Source organism: Mobula birostris, chromosome 5, assembly GCF_030028105.1.
Source record: "Mobula birostris isolate sMobBir1 chromosome 5, sMobBir1.hap1, whole genome shotgun sequence".
NCBI lineage: Eukaryota > Metazoa > Chordata > Chondrichthyes > Myliobatiformes > Myliobatidae > Mobula > Mobula birostris.
The window spans coordinates 57,834,523-57,856,372 of NC_092374.1; the positions used below are offsets into that span (position 1 = coordinate 57,834,523).

The following is a 21,850-nucleotide window of genomic DNA, read 5'->3' on the forward strand; positions in this document are numbered from 1 at the left end:
AATCGCGATTCACCACTGGTGGCCATTTTCTCAGTGCCTTCAATTTAACTAGGCTGGGGTTGTTTACTTTAAAAGAGACCAGGCCAAGAGAAGATTTAATCAATGCAAATCCAATAATGAGTGACAGAGATGGTACGGATAAGAAAAATAACTTAATTCCCTTACTGTAGATTAAGGATGCATAGATTTTTAAAGTAATTTGAACAAGGAGTTGAGATGTTTCATTTTTGTCTTGAGAAAGTGCAAATTTCAGACATTGCCTGAATATAATTGTCAAATTCTTCCTCAGGTACATCTTTGTGCTGTAAGTTTGGAACTTCAATCTTGTAGCATACTTATATGTGAGGAACATTTGATGGCTCCACGCCTCTACTCACTGGAATTCAAAAGTACGAGGGGTGACCTCATTGAAATCCAGCGAATATGGAAAAGCCTTGAGAGAGTGGATGTGGAGAGGGTGTTTCCTATGGTGGAGTCAAAGACCAGAGGACAGCCTCAGAATAAAGGGACATCCTGGTAGAATGGAGATGAGGATTTCTTTAGCCAGAAAGTGGCGAATCTGTGGAATTAATTGCCACTGGTGACTGTAGAGGCTAGGTCGTTGGGTATGTAAGGCAGAGTTTGACAGATTCCTGATTAGTCAGGGCATGAAGGGATATGGGGAGAAGGCATGATATGGGGGCTGAGAGGGAAAATGGATCAGCCATGATGAAATGGCGGTGAAGACTCGATGGGCCGAGTAGCCTAACTCTGCTCCTGTATCCTACGGTGGTATGGTCTTAAAGATGTAGTCGACAGAGAATTTGATGGCTACAGACCAAGAGCTGGTAAGCTGTAAGAAATAAGGTGGTGAGCTCCTTCTCATTTGGCAAGAAATCAGAAGGCTGAATAACATGAATTCCTGTGAGTCCAGACATAATAAACTTTTACGAAAGCAAGAATTATGCAGTTTGGCCACCCTTGTGGTTCTCTACACACGGTTGTTATTGAAAATAAGCAGGCACGGTTGTTTACCTGCGATTAATAGAAGTACTCAGCGGGTCAGAGAGAATTAATGTTTCATTTGTTAGTATGGTGCCTTATGAGATTTGGTGGAAAAAAGGAAAGGATGGAATGCAGCTGGCCAAGGGGAATTAAAAGCCAAGAGAATACTAGTAAAAGGGTTTGGTAATGGGATGAAATAGCAGCCAAGGCAGTCTAAGTGATAGGTCTCAAGACTGGAGAATATGTATTCTCTAAAACTAGTTTTTTTTCCTTGCTCATGCACATAATGGCTCAGTGAATTGTACCCTTTTCCTTTTGCTTCAGAGAGTTTCAATCCTCAGAAGTTTGAACCCAAAATTCCAGACTACCCCTGCAACACAGTACTGAGAGAATTTTGCACCTTGTTTTGGATGTTAAACAGGGTTGGCCAACTCACTTTGGAAACTATCAAAACTGCCTTAATCAAAATATACCCCTCAAGTAGCACCAGCAAGAAGAAAATTGCTGGCTCTGTACAAATTACCTCCCATGTTTTCTGTAATACAAACATAACTATGCTTAATGAATGCAACTTAGTTGGCTAAAAGGTGCTCCAAGATGGGCAGCTTTAGTAAAATGGGTCAATAGATCTACAGTAGCTTAACTATTTGCCTTCAGCAATCCTTCTCTATGGCTGCTATCATAGCCAATTGCTCCTCATCAGTTACTTGGCTCTTTAGAGCTTATTCCATTGGTTTGTTGTTGCAGCCCCTTACTACTGGTTTCTCCGTCATTGTATATCACATGTTACACATTTCAGTTCCTGAGCTGCATTATTTATGGTTAAATCGCTCATGTTCTTGGCTTCCATTGAGAGTGAGCAGTGATGGCCCGCTATTATTGGCTTAACCACAAGTTAAGAACCTGTTTGGAATTTGCTTGTAAATCTTTCTGTACAATATCCACAAGTTTTTATTCTTGCCCCCACTCCTCAAACCATTTTAATGTCCTAATCTTGTTTTGTAACAGTTGGCTGTAAGATTGTAACTTTAGAATAATTAAGTTGTCTTTGTTGCAAGAGCTGCAAGTCAACAACATCCCTTCTCAAGGGCAGTTGTTCATTGTTTTACTGTAGACCAGCAGTTGTTTTCTGCTATTAGCCTGATTACATTAAGGCTTATTTGTAGCATTCTCAAGGCTATACAGTTGAAGTTGGATAACATAATATATTCAAGACCACGGAGCAACAACTTTGATTCATATTATGCCATATAACATGGCGGAAGTTTACAATTACCACTAAATGGATGTGAAATTAAAACAAATGATTTAAGCCACACAAGAGCTTATGACGCAAGAGAGCCAAAGGCCTGGTCAAATATAACAATGAAAAAAGAGGAGAGAGATATAAGAGCTCTGGAGAGAAATTATTTTGTACCTTCAATGTATTCCAACTTAAATGATTTTAAGAACACTCATACAGAATCGGACACTGAGATGTTAAGGCAGATGATTGAGCAACAAAATGCTGGAGATTTCTCTTGTTTTTGAAAGCAGATGACTGATCATTTGGACAAAGTGATAAGTTCTGTGGAACATCTTAAAAGAAGCAAGAGGTGGAGAGGTTCAGACAAGAATATTTAGAGCTTGCCAGCTGTTGGTTTGGTACCAGTGGTACAGTTGTGGAGAAACTTGGGGGGGGGGGGTGCCTGCAAATATGTAATTGGGGCAGATACGTTAGTAAGTTGCGGGGCCCGGTTGAGGTGAGGTCAAATGGATCTGAAGACAAGGATGAGAATTTTGAAAGTGAAGCAGTAAATAAGCAGGTTTGGTGATGATGCATGATCTCCACCACCCATTACATGCCTTCTTCTCAATGCTACCATTAAGGATGAGGTACAGCAGCCCGAAGACACACATGTTTTCGGAATAGCTGCTTCCCCTCTCCCATTAGGTTTCTAAATGGCCAATGAGTCAATGAGCAAATACCTCGCTATCTTTTCGTATTATAATTGATAGTATATTTTATGTATTGCACTGTACTGCTGACGCAAAGTGACCACTTTCATGACATACATTAGTGATAATAAACCTGATTCTGGACTTGTTAGTCGAATCTGAAGGGGGAGCTCTTGACAATGTGGAGCAAATAAAATATGTTAAGCTTGGATCAGTGCAAGTGGTTGGCATAGACTTGGTGGTCAAAGGGCCTTTTTGCATCCTGTATCTGTTGGTTTTATGAAGTAGGTTTTGGTGTTCCTGGTTTCACATAGGATAACGTGATAGAGCTAAGGTGGGGCACAGACTGATGATGTGGTGGTGAAAATAGATTGCATTATTGATCCAACAGATGTGTGCTCCCAAACCTATTTCTTAGTGATATATGGGTAGGAGCACAACTAGGAGTCATGGTTAAGGGTGAAAGGTGAAAAGTTTAAGGGGAACATGAAGGGAAACTTCGTCACTCAGAGGTTTGTGAGAGGGTGGAATGGGCTGACAGTGCAAGTGATCATGTGAGCTCAATTAAGAGAAGTTTGGATAGGTACATAGGTTGTAGGGGTACGGAGAGCTATGGTCCTGGTGCAGGTCGATGGGGGTAGGCAATTTAAATGGCTCAGCACAGATGAGATGGGCCAAAGGGTCTGCTTCTGTGCTGTACTTTTCCATGACTCTGGCGCCAAGCTTATCATTTTCAAACAGTAGGGCAAGGGATGAGTCAGTGGTTTGGAAATTGAAGCTCTGATCTTTACAATATATGATGGGAAGAAGGTTCACTTGATTTAGTATTGAATGATAGATAAATGTTTCAAGGGCATTGTTGGGATGGATAGAGATGGGGTGTGGGGAGCTGCATTCACTGAGTTATCAATGGAATGATGCATTCATTCATTTTTAATTTTAGTGTCGATACTAAAGGTAAGGTAAGTACTTGAAAAGAAAATTACATGCAGTTATGGAGAACGAATCAGTAAGTGAAGAGGGGGAGTAAATGTATTGTTTAAAAGTTAGTGATGGTGTCAATAGCCTCCTGTGGTGTACAGTTCTGACAAATTTTAACCAATTAATGTTCCACAACAGTTTACACAGAACAAAGATGTGTTTTTAGAGAAGTAGGGAAAGTGTATTCCTGCATCCGAAATGCAGTCCTGATGAAGTTGTCTTGACATGAGAGATCGAGCGAAATTTTTCTCCATAGGTGCTGCCTGAACCACTGACTTTCGCTGGTGCTTTGTGTGTTTCTCCAGTTTGCAGCATCTGCATTCTCTTGGACTTCCTGTTTAATATCACTTCATAAATTGTGAAATTTGTGGTATCAGTTACGAAGAAGGATGGCAGCAGAGGTTGCGTTAGAAAACCAGAAATTCCGGTCCTAATCCAACGCACTGGATACGTCACTGTTCCTTCATCACTGGGTGAAAATCCTGCAAAGCCCTACTACTACATAGCACTGTGGAAATAACTTTCCCAGATGGCGATACCTTGGAGCAGCTTGTAGGGTTGCTATCTCAACACGAGCGAACTAAGTTCAAACCTGACCTCAGCTGCTGCCATTATGCAGTTTCAGCATGCTTGCTATGACCACGTGGCTTTCTTCCAGGTATTCTGGTTTCCTACCACAAACCAAAGAAGTGTGGTTTGGTAGGTAGTAAGTTGTCCTTAGTGTATAGGTGAATAGCAGATCCAGGGGGAGTTGATATTCAAAGGTTTGAAGATTCAAAGTATGTATGCAGTATACAACTCTGAGATTTGTCTTCCCGTAGACAGCCACAAAACAAAGATAGACAATGGAACCCGTTCAAAGAAAAAGTTCAAACCCCAATGCGCAAAAAAAGAACAAGTCACGCAAACAGCAAAAAGAAATGACCAAGGGAAACACAGAATATAAAACATCAAACCACAAAGTCAACAAAACAGTCCAGGAATGTTAAGTTTCAGCTCAGCTCAGCTCAGTTCAATCGAGCGCTGTGTTGTTTGTTGACTGCAGACCGCAGAGCCAGTCTGCCAAATAGCAACCAAAAAGGAGTGCCCGTAAAACTAAAGGAACACCAAAAAAAGGATATGAAACAACAAATAATCTGCTGTTGGTGTTACTCCCAGGCTAAGTGAGGATGGGGAGGAATTGTTGACACTTTGAGGCAAATGTGGCTCAGTCTGCTAAGTTCTACCAGCAGAGAGTTTGTTACTTCAGAACTCTTTTGTGTCTCTTGCTGTGATCACATCTGGAGCATTGTGTATAGGTCAAAGTAGGTAAGGTAATTGATGATGAACATGGGGAGAATAAATAATGGCATTACTGTAGGATTAGTGTAAATGCGTGGTTGATATTTGGCACGGATTTAGTGGGCTGCAGAGTCTGTTTCCTTGTATCTTTCTTTGACACTAAGAATGCAGCCAGTAATGAAGGCAGCTCAGTGCCTCTTTTCTCAGATGGAAATGTGTTTACAAATAAGTGCCCACCTTGTTCTCAATCCTCAGGTCCTAGGAGGGAATGAAGGAACAAATAGGTTCATTTGTATTTTGGAAGCTCTAATGAGGAAATGAATGCCTGAGTTCAGGATAAGCCTTAAGGAGAAAAAAGATTATAACAAGTTGAAGGATAGTAACTGTCTTTGAACTCGCTCTGAATTCATTGTGAGCAGCAGATTTTGGTTTAATCAGGAGAAAATTCACAATTGCTGTGTCTTCCATATTTGTTTTTATTGATGCCTGAAGCTATTATCTAGTGGGTTTGACTTGGAAAAAGAGAGGAAACCAATACAATTACAGCAAATCAAATCCTATAGCAAGAAGACAGTAATAATTAACTTTCACAGTTTTCTGCCTAAAGGTGGAGTGTTATTTTCTTATTTCTTTCTTTCTCTTGAAAAAGAAGAGTACAAGGTGGCCTGGAGCTGGTCTTCAATTGCATGAAGATGTGAGATAGAGTAGTTGAAGGAAAAATGTTTTCATTTGTGAATGAGACCAGAGTTAAAGTGTATTTAACTCAAGGTGATTGCTAATAAATTCAATCAGGAATTCAGCAGTAATTTCTTGAGAAGGTGGAACACATAGCACAAGGTTGGGTTGAGGTGAATAATATTAAGGGGATGCCACATAAATAAATGAATAGAAGAAATAGAGGTTATGTTGATAAATTGCAGTAAGAAGGTATATGAAGCAGCTTGGGTTGATGGCCTGATTCCTGTGCTGTATATTTTATGATTCTTTAGCCTATATTTTATAGATGGGTTTAAGTTTTTGGAGATTCTCTCTGCTTGACAAATGCATCTTAAAACAGAGTCATAAGTCACCAGACTTGACTCCAATCTCCATTAGCTGAGATGGGAAAAGTAGCAATGAGCAAGTCGAGGGATTGAGGGGAAGGTAGGCATATTTATTTCAATGCCAAGAGTATTATGGATGAGGCACATGCACCTAGAGTCTGGATTAGTGCATGAAACTATGGTGTTGTGACCATTACAGAGAGTAAGAGCTGGACTGGTACTCAATGTTTCCAAGAGTTGGATGTTTCAGATGTGATAGGGATATATAAAAGAGGTTGGTTTGTTATGTATAACGTGGACGATCATGGTCTTTCCATGACCATGATTGTTCTTGATGAATTTTTCTACAGAAGCAGTTTGCCATTGCCGCCTTCTAGGCAGTGCCTTTACAAGATGGGGGACCCCACCCGTTATCAATACTCTTCTGAGATAGTCTGCCTGGCGTCAGTGGCTGCATTGCCAGGACTTGTGATGTGCACTAGCTGCTCATACAACCATCCACCACCTGCTGCAATGGCTTCACGTGACCCTGATCCAGGGGGCTAAGCAGGTGGTACACCTGGCCCAAGGGTGGCTTGCAGGCCAGCGGAGGGAAGGAGTGCCTTATACCTCCATTGGTAGAGACGTATGTCCACCCAGCTACCCAATAAAAGAGTTTAATTACCGATCATGGAAAATGTCACGTGCAGAAGGAGATGATGTTCTGGAAGGATCATCCAGTGAGGCAATATGCATTGAGCTCAGAAGTAAGAAAGATGCAACAATCACCATAGGGTTACACTGCAGGAGATGGAGAAACAGATATGTATTCGGATTATGGAAAGATGTAAAATCAACTGAGTTGTTTTAGTGGATAATTTAATTTTCCCATTATTTACTGGGGCTTCTTTTGTGCCAGAGGCTTAGAATGTGTTAGGTGCATCCAGAGGGTTTCATGACATCGTATATAGATAATACATCTAAGGAAGTGGCCATACTAGACCTTGTGTTTGGTAATGACCCTAGCCAGGTGATCAGATTTTCAATGGGAGACCATTTTGGGAACAGTGATCATAACTATAAATTTCACAGTAGTTATGAACAAAGGTAAGACCAGGCATGAGACATACGATGGGTGATTGATAAGTTTGTGGCCTAAGGTAGAAGGAGTCAATTTTAGAAAACCTAGCACATTTATTTTTCCTACATGTACACACTTAGTCCAGTGGTCATGGAGCATACGGATCCCTTCTTTGTAGAAGTCGGCATCTTGGACCTCCAGAAACTGATCCACAGCAGGGGTGATTGATAAGTTCATGTCCTAAGGCAGAAGGAGATAAAGGAGAAACTTGAAACTTTCTGCATTTTCACTCAAAGAGTTGAACTGCATGTGCATGTAACGAGAGCTGTATAACTCATCTCCTTCTATCTTAGGCCACAAACTTATCAATCACCCCTGCTGTGGACCACTTCTACAAAGAAGGGATCCGTATGCTCCATGACCGCTGGACTAAGTGTGTACATGTAGGAGGGGACTATGTTGAAAAATAAATGTGCTGGGTTTTCTAAAATCCACGAACTTATCAATCACCCCTCGTAGAACAGCATAGGAACAGGCCCTCTGAACCAAGATTCTATGCCATCCAGGTCGCTATTTCCACCTGCCTTCTGAAATGGCTTTCCAAATGCCTGTTGAACATTGCTGTTTATGTGCTTCCACCACCATTCCAGGCACCTGCCACTCCTTCTATTCATTCCTTTAAAAAGTTGCCTGTTCAGTCTCTTAATATTTTCCCTTCTCACTTTAAGTCTACGCCCTCTTGTATTTGGCATTTCTGCTTTGGAGTGGAAATACTGTAGTCCCTGACTATCCTGTCTTGGCCCCTCAGTTTCGTATACACTGGATTCTAGTTAATTGGGACACATCGAGACCAATACGTTTTGGCCTAATTAAGTGGCTGCCTCAATTAGCCAAAGTTTCATGCAAGTAGTTAAAAAGGTATTTAAACATAAACAAACTGTGTAACGAATTGTCTATTTAAATGAAATACAGAACAAATTAGAACACTACCAATACTACTGTGGTGCTATAAAACTGTGTACTAGTTCCTAACATAGATGAAAGATTTCATCTGCATCACATTCTTTCGACTGTAAATGAACAAAATCAGCGCAAACACCTTGAGCACATAATGGACTGCCTTCATACAACGCTGTCAATGCTTGCATGCTCCAAATCTTTGTTTTCATTGCAACATTCAAGATGACTGTTGATACCTTCAAATTCTTTGTAGTTCCTAACTTTTTGAAGTCGTTTAATCATCTCATTTTCACTCCTGGGAGTTTCTGGCATCTCCAAACCTAAATGCTTGAAACCACTGAGCAAAATAATTCAGAATTACCTTGCTGTTTATTTCTTCCCAACTATCAGTGATAAAAATGATTGCTTTTCGAATGCAAACACAAGCACTGACGCTATTTTAAAACTGTTCGCTCGAAGCACAGTGTTGTCTAATGGCCACACAAGCGCACACGACTGACACTAGTTAAAAAACTGTTCAGCAGCCGTCTTCTGTCCCAATTAAGCGGCATTGTGTCTCAAATAAATAAAGAAAATCCTAGCTATTTTATCGATCAGTTGTTTTTTAAGAGTCGTTCTAAATAAGCAGCTGCCCCAAAAATGACCGGGTGTGAAAATGAGATGATTGCACTGCCTCAACAAGTTAGGAACTATGAAGAATTTGAAGGTGTTGACAATCACATTGAATGTTATGTTGAAAATGAAGATTTGGAAAGTGCAGTCATTGTATGAAGGTGCCTTTGCTGATCTTTTGTGGATGAATTCCTCCGATAACTATTAGGAACTAATGCACAGTCTTATAGTATTATAGTAGCATTGGTAGTGTTTTAATTTGTTCTGTGTTTCATTTAAATACATAATTTGTCACTCAGTTTTTTATTTACGTTTTTAACTATTTTCATGAAACATTGACTAATTGGGGCCAAAATGTACTTGTCTCAACTGTCCCATTAACCAGAATCCACTGTACTGCTATCAGAGGTGGGCAGTTCAAAATTGAGGGATGGCTATTTGCAACAGTATTAGACAGGAAATGGAGAGAGTAGATTGGAGCAGCTGTTATTGGGTAAGTCCACATCCGACATGGGAATTATTTAAAGGCCAGTTGATCAGAATTCAGGATTGACATGTTCCTGTGAGGATGAAAGACAAGGATTGCAAGGATAGGAAACCTTGGATGAATAGAAATGTTGCAAATGATGATATAAAGAGAAAGGAAGATTTTGAAAGCTAAAATATATGTGTGTATATACCGAAGACCTTTGCACGGTACTGTTTGTCAACGTGGAGCAGAGAGTGAGTTTATAAACCTGGCAATAGCAAAGGATTTTGGGAATGGTGAGGACGGAGCACCACGGGAGGGGTGTGGGGCAGGTGGCAGAGAAGAAGTGTCAGGGGTGGGGGGCAGGGGGTGGCATGGGTGCAAACACACCCAGCCCTGAGGCACCAGGCAAGGTAATTTGAATCCAAGCAACTGTTTTACTGATCATTAAAAAACGTCTCTCTGGTACTTTCTGCTCCCTCCCCCTTTCCCCAACCATAATTCCCTTCTCCCTGCCTCCTTCCCACTCTATGTCCACAATAGAGACCCATATCAGAATCAGGTTTATCATCACTCATGTATTTATTAAATTTGTTTTGATTTTTTGCCGTAGCAGTACAGTGCAATATGTAAAATTGCTACAGTACTGTGCAGAAGTCTTAAGCACCCTAGCTATATATATATGTGCCCAAGACTTTTGCACATTCCTGTAGATATTAGGACATGCTGATATCAAAAAGGAGGAACTGCTGGGCCTTTTGAAGAACATTAAGGTGGATAAGTCCCTGGGGTCTGCTGGGATCTAATTCTGTTTATTGAGAGAAGCAGCAGAGGAAATTCCTAGGGCCCTGATAGAGACCTTTATAATCTCTTTAGCCACAGGCGAGATCCCAGAGGACTGGCGAATACCCAGTGTTGTTGCTGTGTTTGAGAAAGGCAGTAGGGACAAACTCAGAAATTCTAAGCTGCTGAAACTTGCATCATTGGTGGGAAAACTATTGGGAACGATTATTGGAGGTAAGATTTTCTCACCTTTGGAAAAGCATGAAGTTATTAGGGATAGCATTGTTTTTATTCGCGGGGGGGGAGGCATACCATGTAAATTTTTTTTGAGGAAGTGACAAAGATGAATGAAGGAGTTTAGTTAAAGCATTCGACAAGATCCAGCATGGTAGGATCTTCTGATCAAGAAGACTGAGGCAGTGGAATCCTTGCTGATCTGCTAGACTGGGTTCAAAGCTGGTATGGCCTTTTAAAAAAAAAATAGGTGTTAGTGTTGGAGCAGTGTTTCTTTGACTGGGCATCTGTGACTAGTGGTGTTCTGCAAGAATTAGTGCTGGGACAGCTGTTCAAGTACAAGTTTAATCTGCATTCAATCACACATGAAGTACAATTTATACAACCAAACAAAACCGTGTCCTCCGGGGCTAAGGTGCCAAACATAGTACCAATAGTCACACACAGCACAAGGCGCATATAGCACATAAAATTATGATGGCAGTAACCATACAATCACGCAGAAAATAATAATGTGGCCCAAGTCCCTGATTGTCATGTCCTGTAGAGTGATGGTGCATGGGATGTCAGCAAGAACGAGCCCGCGGCAGTCCGATCATCACGCGGTAGTGCAGCCACAGATGAACGCAATCCAGCTGCTCTACCACTGAGCGAACACTGGAGGACGGCACTAACTGGAGGGGCCAGCCCTCCAACCTAGGATGGACGCCCGCCGTGCCACACCGCCTCTGGCGTCTCCTCCCCGAGCGACTGCAGCAGGCAACCCTGTGGCATTAGGCCCTGATCCACATGGAACCCCCGCCTTCAGTCTCTTAGGAGCATTGACCTACAGAGGGATCTTGGGGTCCAAGTCTATGGCTCCCTGAAAGTAGAAACACAAAAAAATGGGGTAGGAAAGAAGGCATGTGGAATTTGTACCTTCATCGGTTAGACATTGTGTATAAGAAGGTGGAAAGGGTGAGCAGCTTTAGGTTCCTGGCTGTCAACATCTCAGAGGATCATTCCTGGGTCTAACACAGGGGTAGGCAACCTTAAGCACAAATGATTTTCTAGCGTGCATTATTCATTAATTTGAGGCAAAACATTATTAGATGTACCTAAATGGATAATTCCCATATTTCAAGTTTTTTATGGCATTTATCTGGCCCACCGTCCGCTCATTAATACGCGATCTGGCCCACAGAGGCAAAAAGTTTGCCGATCCCTGGTCTAATACATTGATGCAATCACAACAAAGGTATGCCAGCAGCTCTACTGCATTTGGAGTTTGAGGAGATTTGGTATGTCACCAAAGACTCGTGCAAATTTTGATAAGTGTACAATGGAGAGCACTCAGGCTAAATCACAGCTGGGTGTTGAGGCTCCAGTGCAGCATCATGAAGACTACAGACTCGGCCAGCTCCATGGGCACAAGCCTCCTCACCATCAACGACACCAGAAAGGTGGTGTCTCAGGAAGGACACTCACCATCTGGGACATGCCACCTTCTCGCTCCTACCATTGGGGAGGAAGTCCAGGAGCCTGAAATCCTACACTCAACAATTCAGAAACAGCTTCTTCTCCACCATCAGATGCCTGAGCGATCTATGAACTCATGAACACGAGCTCTTTATTTCTTTTATTGTGCATTTTATTTATTTCTGTAATTTATAATAATTTTGTCTTTGCACTATGTTGCTGGAAAACAAATTTCATGTCATCTAAGTCAATGGTAATAATCCTGATTCTGAAGAGTCTGCAACATAAAACTTTTGTTAGGCAACACTTGGAATATTGCATGGATTCTGGTCATCCCATTACAGGAAGGATGGGAAACCTTGTGGAAGGTGCTAAAGAGGTTCAGTGAGATTTTCAAGGATTCGAAGTATGTATGCAGTATACAACCCTGAGGTTCGTCTTCCCCACAGACAGCCACAAAACAAAGGATAACCACAGAACCAGTTTACAGAGAAACATCAAACACCTCATGCGCAAAAAAAAACAAGCAGAACCATATCTGAAATAAATAGATGACGTGACAGGAGTTGCTTCATGATCGTCTTGAGGATGTTGCCCTTGGTAGCATTGCTTGCTGGCGCCATTTTCTTCCCAATGTTGGCTGGACAAGAAATTAGTTATGCAGAGAGCTTGGGTAAGATTTTATTTCTTTCTCTGAAGTGTTGAAAGCTGAGAGACAACCTGGTAGAAGTATATAAAATAATAAAAAGAAGAGATAGACAGTCATTTTCCTTGGTTAGAAATGTCAAATGTTAGAGGATATTGCTTTAAGGTGATGGGGGGAAGTTTAAAGGAGATTTACAAATATATTTTTTACTCAGAGTTTGGGTGCCTGGAATGTGATGCCTGAAGAAGTGAAGGAAACAGGTATTTTAACAATGTTGAAGATTTTAGCAATCTTCCCGAGTACGCTTTCCATCTGTGCTGGGTTGAGTGTTGAGCTCGCAACTCGACCTCGGTAAAATAAAGAAAATACTGTACTGCGAAATGTCTGCGCGGGGAGTGGCACCCCACAAAGACTCGCGTTCTGCGCCTTGTAAGGCATGAAAATGTCTGACGCTGGCCTCTCAGGCCTGAGTCGACGTCATCATCGAAGAGGCAGTAAGAGCACATGAACAAGAAATGGAGGGATGGTACAGTTAGTTTAACTTGGCAGAACAGTTGTCTTGGGTATCATAAGTTGCACTGTACTGCTGCCATGAACAAGAAATTCCACGCCATCTAAGTTAGTAATAATAAGTCTAATTTTAGAGGGCTTTACTGGAGGTATGCCACACTGTTCAGTGAGACTGGTTGGATTAAAAAAGAGAATATAGAATTGGATTCCAGGTCCTGATCAGTGTCCTAAGTCAACATCTAACAAAAGAAGCTGTTTAGGTCACATATTCTGAAAGATTTTGTGTCTGTTCCTCCCTACTGTGTATATGGGTTTCACAGATGTCACAGAACTTGAAAGAAATTATCACTTGAGCATACAGTGTCTTTGAAGATTTGGAGCCTGAATGAGATTATAGTGCTTCATATCCTTTAATACCTGTTGTTAACAAATGTCTATCAATCATTTAAAATTAATATTTGATGTAGCATCAACTGGCACTAGTAGAAGTGATTCAAATCTCTGTGTTGAAATGGCCTTTGTTTCACTTTCAAATTCTGCTCTCATTTCTGAAAGGCTTTGGGTTCAATACTCCCTAGTCTTAGCCTCGTCACTTTCTGGATCCTGCCAACTGAGATGATTTCCCTCTATTCCCGTTACAAAATTCCTCTTGATAACCCAAAACCCAAACAAATCTCCCTTTCACTGCTCAAGTTGATAGGGTGGTTAGCATCTTGGCCTTCATTAGTTGGGTGAACAAGCTCAAGATCAGTGAGGTAATGTTGCAGCTCTATAAAACTTTGGTCACACCACACTTGAAGTGTTCATTTCTGGTCCCCTCTTTATAGGAAGCTTTAGAGAGTGTGCAGGGGAGATTTACCAGGATGCTGCCTGGATTAGAAAGCATGTCCTGTGAGAGTAGGTTGAGCGAGCTAGGGCTTTTCTCTGGAGTAAAAGAGGATGAGTGTTGATGTGATGGAGGCGTATGAGATGATGAAGGCATGGACAGAGTGGACAGTGACTTTTTCCCAGGGTGGAAATAGCTAATACAAAAGGGGCTAATTTTAAGGTGATTGGAGGAATGTAAAGGAGGGACATCAGAGGTAAGCTTTTACAGACTAGTGGGGGTGTGGAATGCACTGCCAGGGGTGGTGGTGTTTTGAGGCAGATACGTTGGAGACATTTAAAGGCACACAGAGAGACACATGAATGAAAGAAAAATGGAGGCAAGTGTCAATTTGATCTTAGAGTAGGTTAAAATATCAGCACATCATCGTGGGCCAAAAGGCTTGTACTTGCTGTACTGTTCTATGTGTATCCTAGCTTGCTGGCAATACAGCTGTATTTTCGAAGTTCAAAAGTAAAATTTATTATCAGGGTACATATATGTCACCACCTACAACCCTGAGATTTTTTTTCTGTGGGCATACTCGGCAAACTATAAGAACAGTAACGATAAACAGGATCAATGAAAGAACAAGTGGAGCATGAAAGACAAACTGTGCAAATGCAAATATAAACAAATAGCAATAACTAATGAGAGCATGAAGTATGACATATCAAGATTGAGTCCTTAAAGTGAGATCATTGGTTGTGGGAACATCTCAATAGATGAGTGTAGTTATCCTCTTTTGTTCAAGAACCTGATGGTGTGAGTCCTGAGGCTCTTGTATCTTCTACCCAGAAGCAAGAAAAGAGCATGGCCTGGGTGGTGAGGATCTTTGATGATGGATGCTGTTTTCTTTTGACAATATCTCATGTACATGTGCTCAGTGGTTGGGAGGGCTTTATCCATGATGTACTGGGCTGAGACCACTACCTTCAGTAGGATTTTCCATTCAAAGGTGTTGGTGTTCCCATACCAGGTTGTTACACAGCCAATCAGCGCACTTTCCGCTACACGTCTGTAGAAGTTTGTCAAAGTTTTTGATGCCATGCCAAATCTCCACAGACTTAGGGAATTGGAGGCGCTGTTATGCTTTCTTTGCAGTTACATTTATATGATGGGTCCAGGATAGGTCCTCTGAGATAGTAGCACCCAGGAATTTAAAGTTACTGACCCCATCTCCACCACTGATGCTTTAATGAGATCTTTAATCGCATTGCCATAATATAACCCAGGTAGAATTCTGGATCTCCTTCCTAAGGTGTGCTGGTCAGAACTGTGCACGCTACTCCAGGTGTGGCCTAACATGGACTTTGGATAGCTGTAGCTTACAATTTCTCATTGAAGAAAAATTTGGATGGCTATAATATTGTATTCACTGTTTCCTCACCTGCTTCTGTTCAAGGCCTAGGGGAGAAGTCATCTGATCCTGAGCTCTGACACTCTTTAGTATTCTTTATTTTGTGCAAAATAGCAGGAATAAAAGCAAGACTGTTTTCCTTGCTGTTCTTTGGTTAAATACAAGCAGCCTGCACACAACCCTCCTTGAGAAGAAGGGAGACATGTTTAAAAAAAAATTCCTGAAGCCAAACCTCATTACTGCATTCTTGCTCGGATGTTTTTGACTGATGTGCATTTTTTTTTCCGGATTAATTATCGATGAAACTGGAATAATTAATGGTGTTGCTTTACATTACTCTCCGGGTTCTCCTGTGTAGATGCTAGTATGTTCTTATAAACCATTGTGTACTGAATCCTGTGGAAATACTTTTGAAGTGTCTTCAGCCCACCCAGTTCGTTAGGAAGCTGTTCAAAGTACGTTTATTAGCAAAGTGTGTATGCAGCACAACCCTGAAGTTCGTCTTCCCCACAGAGACTCACGAAACAAAGAACCATGGAAGCCATTCAAAGAAAAAACACAGCCCGATACACAAAAATAAAAACAAATCATGCAAATGGCACCCAAAAAGGAGCAAAAACACAGAATATAAAATACAAAATCAGAAAGCATACTTCAGTTCAGTTCACTAAATGCAGGCCGCCCTGATACAAAAATCGCCCAAAACGTAGCAACAAAGGAAAAAGGAATGACCAGGAACTAGAACACATCATAAACGTGAATTAGAGTCCACAATCCACAAACTGCTTCGATTAAACCTTGCCCGAGCAGCATCCTCCAACAGCATCAAACAAAAGAGAGATCAGTCGCGGAACTCTCTCGGAGACAGCTAAGCGCCAGAGTGCTTGGTCGGCCTGAAAACATACCGCTATCGTGTAGGTAACAGTCTCTAATAGTCGCAGATCCACATCTAAAATAAAAAGACATAAAAGAAGTGAAAGGAGATGCTGTTTAAGTTCCCAGTACCCATTCATGCTGGTACTCGTCTTGATAGCAAAGCATTTTTGTTTGTAAAGTGCACTTGATAGCTACCTTGGCTCAGGTAGCTCAATTTTTCCCAAGTCGGGAGGTCCCAAGAGATTTCAAAGCAAGTCACAGGAGCAGCATGATGTTTGCACTGCTTGCTCACAGCTCCAGTGACCCAGGTACAATCCTGGCCTCGGGTGCTCTCTGTATAGAGCTTGCAAGTTTTCCCTGGGACTGTGTGGGTTTCCGGTTTTATTCCCACAACCCAAAAGCACATGAGGTGGTCGATGAGCTGTCTACTGTGAATCGTTCCTGGTGTATGGCCGAATGGCAGAATCTGGGAGCAGTTTAGAGGAAAATGGGGAGATCAGTGTAAGTGGGTGTTGGATGGCTGGTGCAGACTAGATGGTGTGATGGGCCTGATTCCATGCACCATGACTCAATGATAAAGTCCTAGGCCGACACTGGTGCAGTAGCAATGGATGAATTGTAGGACATGCCACTTCATGGATGAGATTTCAAACTGATGTCCAATGTGCACAAAAAAAGAGTGTTGTGAGTTATCCAGAATTCTGGTCAATAATTATCCTACAATAGACATCACTAAAACAGTGTTCATTTTCTGGCAATTTTTCTACTCTTCAGCAGTGACCAGTGACTACATTCATTGTATTTTAACTGAACTTTGACCAGGTGAGGCTGGAGACCGGTTGGAGGATGAGGGTTCAAGAGGTGTGTAGTTCTGTGGCCAGAATGAAGGTCCAGAAGGCTTGTATGTTTCCTGCTACTTTTAACCTTGTAGGTTCCCTGGAAAATTTATTATGCTACCAAACACATTGCAAACAAAAGTGAAATCAAAGACTGTTATACAGTAACCTGAAGAATCTGCTGGTGTAGCATCACTTTGGTGCTAAACATGCTGAATTATCAGATTTACAGTGCACACAATCTTTTAATGAAACACAATTTCCCAAGGGGCTTCATTTGAGTGATTGGAATGGAAGGAGGTCCCATAAAACAAAATGCTACCTGGTCAGTCACATAAGGATTTACTAGGACGGGTGATTTAAAACTTTCAAGGTAGGGTTGAGGGGTGCTTGGTAGCAGGTCGGAGAAGAAGTGACTTTCAGAGCTTCTGGCTCAAGTAATTCTCATTGGTGAAGTGATAAAGTGACTCAGGAACAAGGTGATGTGTGTCAGGGAGCACCGAGGTGAATGGTGAGAGTTAGGGTGCCAAATTACTGAGTGCCAGAGTTTAGCACAAACTCAGAGACTGAAGGATTGGAGGATGCTTCTTTGTCTTTTATTTTATGTTCTGTGTGGTCTGTCATTGTTGCTGTTTTTCAATAGAAAACTAATCCCATATAAAAATGGTTTATTTTGGAAGGCTTGTTTGATGCTGTTTCACGATGTGTTTGCTTTGGAATTAGATACAGGTTTCCCCCGCCATCCGAAGATAGAGCGTTCCTATGAAACGGTTCATAAGCCAGAATGTCGTAAACTGCAGAAGCAATTACCATTTATTTATATGGGAAAAATTTGTGAGCATTTGCAGACCCAAAAAATAACCTACCAAATCATGCCATCACATAAAACCTAAAATAAGAGTAACATATAGTAAAAAAGCAGCCTATATAAAGTAGAAATTCTTTTCTGCAATCATTGTATTGTCCACCGTAGCAGAAATCTCACGCAAGTGCTTTTGGCGGAAGCACTCAGCGCATGCCCCCTTGGCAGAAACACTCTCTCCAGTAACCTTTAAGCTATGAAGCTGCCAAATCATGCCAAATAACACATAAAAATACACAGCCTGTATAAAGTAGAAATTATGTATGTACAGTGTAGTATCACTTACCAGAATCGGGAAGACAGCGAGCGCACTGATGATCGTGTGTTAGGCTGAGTCATCGGAGGTTGGGGTGGTGGGACACTGGGGTGTCATCTCAACGTCATCTGTTTCCATCAATGCAAGCTGGTCATCTTCTATGTCTGCCTGCCTCGATGTCGAAAGTTGAGGTTCGTTGTCTGCTGTGGCTGATGTGGAAGGCTTGAAAAACAACAGTATGCTTGACTGCTTAGCCTCGCACATTTTTCTATCATACAGTTCTTTGTAAGCACACAAACCATCCTGCAAATATGCCCTAAACCTATGTACCCATTCAAAATTAAAGTTGTATTTTTCTGCAACCATTGTTGTCAATTGCAGCGAAAATCTCACGCAGTTGATTCACGTTCAGTTCCTGGATGACTTCACTTTCGGTCCGTTCGTTACTGCATTTGGTTTTGATTGTTATCCTTTCCTCTTCCAATTGCATCAGCTCTTCATCTATTGGTTCTTGGTCATGGAATGCCAAATCCTCTTCAACATCATCTTCGTCAACTTCCACAAGCCAAACTCACTTTGCCCTTACTTCATTCACCACAGTCGAAGGGCTTAATTATGTCCAGTTTTATGCTGTGTAACACCTTTACAAACTCCTTTAGGCTTTTCTGATACCGTAGAACTCATCTTGCTAACGGATGCTCAAAATAAATGGACATAAATCACAGATGCTCACAGGCACGTGTTTAAGCAATGCCGGCTAGAATGCCGTTCCGGGGGAGGAGCTTGGCTGCTTGGGTCGCGCGCTGCCTTTTTTCGTAACAGTGAAAACACCTTCTGTTAGCGAAAACAGGTAACTACTGTAGGTGTTTCGTAACAGCGAGGTGTCGTAAAGTGAACGTTCGAAAAGCGGGGGACACCTGTAGAAATACATATTATGAAGAGGTTTGATGGAGAAGATTGAGGGGTGGTGGGTTGTTTCCTTTGTGGGATGGCCAAAGATTAGAGCGTTCATACAGAAGCCAAAATGATCAGGCATGTGGGTAGATGAGAAGTTTTTTTTTAAATGCTATAATCTGCTATGCATTGTCTGAGAGGAAATTGTAGAAACTGAAAGAAATTCAATACGCCTGAAAAGGGGAAGAAAATTACATGCCTAGGGAGGCAGAATGAGTGAGTGTGACTAATTATCAAACATTGTCAATGAGCTGGAAGAGCCACGATGGGCTGAATGTTCACCTGTGTTGTATGGTTCTTATTTTCATGGCACCAGTGGTGCTATTTGTCTGAGTACTGCTTAACGGAAGTGATGTAGATGATACCAAAAGTGGGATTAACTGCTAACACTGGGATTATTTTCCTTGGAGTAGCAATACAGTTTACCTACTAAGAGTGGGACTGCATTTGAACCATCACTTCAGGGAATCAACACAGACAAGATAGCTGAATGACCTGTTTCTATAGTATAAATTCAACCTAAAGGCAGATAGAAATTAATATTTCATAATTCATGTCTTGACTTTTGACCCTTAAGGCAAAATCTCATGGGACGGTTTACAGTTTGACTTTTGCTCTCACAGCACAAATGCTGACTTATTATTGTTCTATTCCAGGTACGAGAGCTTGTTCTGGACAACTGCAGGTCAAATGAGGGTAAAATTGAAGGCCTGACAGCAGAGTTTGAAAACTTGGAGTTCCTCAGCTTGATAAATGTTGGCCTGATATCTGTTGCAAACCTTCTTCGCCTTCCTAAACTGAAAAAGGTGAGTCATCAGCCTTTGGACGGAAGTGGGGAAATTGCCTTTGAGTTGCATCTTGGCCACATAGTGATTGTCGATGTTTGGCCTCGCCACACTCAGGAGTAATGCATTTGTATCTAATGAGCACTTTACCTTTGCCTCCAGATATTACAAAAATCATTCATTGACTCACATCAGAGAAAAAAACCCTACTAAAGCAAAGTGAGAAAAAAATTGAAAGATTTTTTCAATCTTTAAAACAATGTTTTTTTTGTCTTGAGACATTGTAAGTGTTGCCTACTTTGACGTACTCTTGTTAATTTTGGATAATAATGAAAAGATTTGAAAGGAAAGAAAGAATCACATCAGAAAATAAAGACTTCCATTTATAGCAAGAAGCATTCATGCTTCCATTGAGCAAGTTTGGAAGTGTGGTCACTGTGGGTGCTTATAGGCACAGTAAAAAGTCGAAACAGGTAATGTGAAATTCGGGAAACCTACCGATGCAGCATATCTGTAGAACTCCATTGAAAGTGTTATCCTGGGCTAGGAGTGGGAATTAATGCCAACATTTCAAGCTGATCATTTGTCCATTTGGTGTATGTATTGATGCTGCTGTGTCATGATGGGTAAGAGTCTGGAAAGCCCCTCCAGTATGAAACCAGGAGAGAGAACAGTTTTGTCTCCTTCCAGTGCACAAACAGTAGGGACAATGTTGTAAAATTGGCAATAGCTTTTGGGAAAGGGAAGGTTCAAAATAGGGCTTTTAGTTGGCAGTAGAGCAAGTGACAGGTTGGTTTCCTCCAAATTAATTTGCTCCTGCACCTTTCTCTCGCACCCATTTTCTTCATTCCACCGATGTTGGGCATGTCATTGGCTGCTTCTGCAGTATATTGCTAAACCTCCATCTTTTGTTTTTATTAAGTGCAATTGTGAGCAATAGCCAGATCAGAAATGCTGATCAAGTCAACTAGTTCCCAAAGAGAACTCTGATAGGCCAATCAGATGGTTCACTGCTGCTCAGCGATAGAACACAAAACAGGCACAAGGGTCGCTGTACCCCAGAAACACACCTGAGCGGTGCGGCGGAAGTATGTGCTATACATGACCTGATCTGAAAGCATCATGTTGACTCATAACAGATCGTGTTCACGGTGGAACAGCTTAGTCAAGGGTGGGGTGATCAGCACAGAAGGACAAATTATACCTCCACTACCCCTTTCTAACATCTTTACCTACTTTAGGATGTTCCTAGGAAGAACCTGTCCTGGACTCGTGCAATTGTGAAGAAAGCACAGCAACACTTCTACTACTTTTGGAGTAGATGGAGATTTGGCATGACACCTAAACCTTTAACAAACTTCTGTAGATGTGTGGTGGAGAGCGTATTGACCGGCTACATATGGCCTGGTATGGAAACACCAATGCCTTTGAATGGAAACTCCTACAAAAAATAGTGGATTTGGCCCAGTGAATCACAGGTAAAGCCCTCCCAACCATTGAGGTCATTGACGTGAAATGCTGTTGTAGGAAAGCAGCATCCATCATTAGAGATCCCCATCATCCAGGTCATGCTTTCTTCTCACTGATGCCATTAGGTAGAAGGTACAAGAGCACCACCAGGTTCAAGAACAGTTACTACCCTTCAACTATCAGGCTCCCGAATAAAAGGGGATAACTCTACATACTTGCCCCATCATTGAAATGTTCCTGCTACCAATGAATTCACTTTAAGGACTCCTTATCTCAATATCTCATGTTCTCACTGTTTATTGCTATTTATATTTGCATTTGCACAATTTGCTGTCTTCTGCACGCTGATTGATCTTTCATTGATCCTGTTGTAGTTACTATTCTATAGATTTGCTGAGTTTGCCCACAGGAAAATTAATCTCAGGCTCCTTTTCGTTGACTACAGCTCTGCCTTTAATACCATCATTCCAAACAAACTGATTCCTAAGCTCCGGAACCTGGGCCTCAGCACTCAGATCTGCAGCTGGATCTTCAACTTCCTGACGGACAGGACCCAGGCTGTAAAAATAGGGGACAAGCTCTCCTCTACAATCACTCTGAGCACCGGTGCCCCACAAGGCTGTGTAC

General features: G+C 41.7%; 1 protein-coding gene across 1 annotated transcript in view; it reads left to right on the forward strand.

Annotated features, from left to right (window-relative positions):
* The window catches only part of anp32b (acidic (leucine-rich) nuclear phosphoprotein 32 family, member B), a 55,222-nt gene that overhangs the window by 12,785 nt on the left and 20,587 nt on the right, over positions 1 to 21,850 (forward strand). The window contains exon 2 of the mRNA XM_072258057.1: positions 19,625 to 19,774. Coding sequence (XP_072114158.1) covers positions 19,625 to 19,774 — 150 coding nt within the window. The remainder of the gene's footprint in view (positions 1 to 19,624; positions 19,775 to 21,850) is intronic.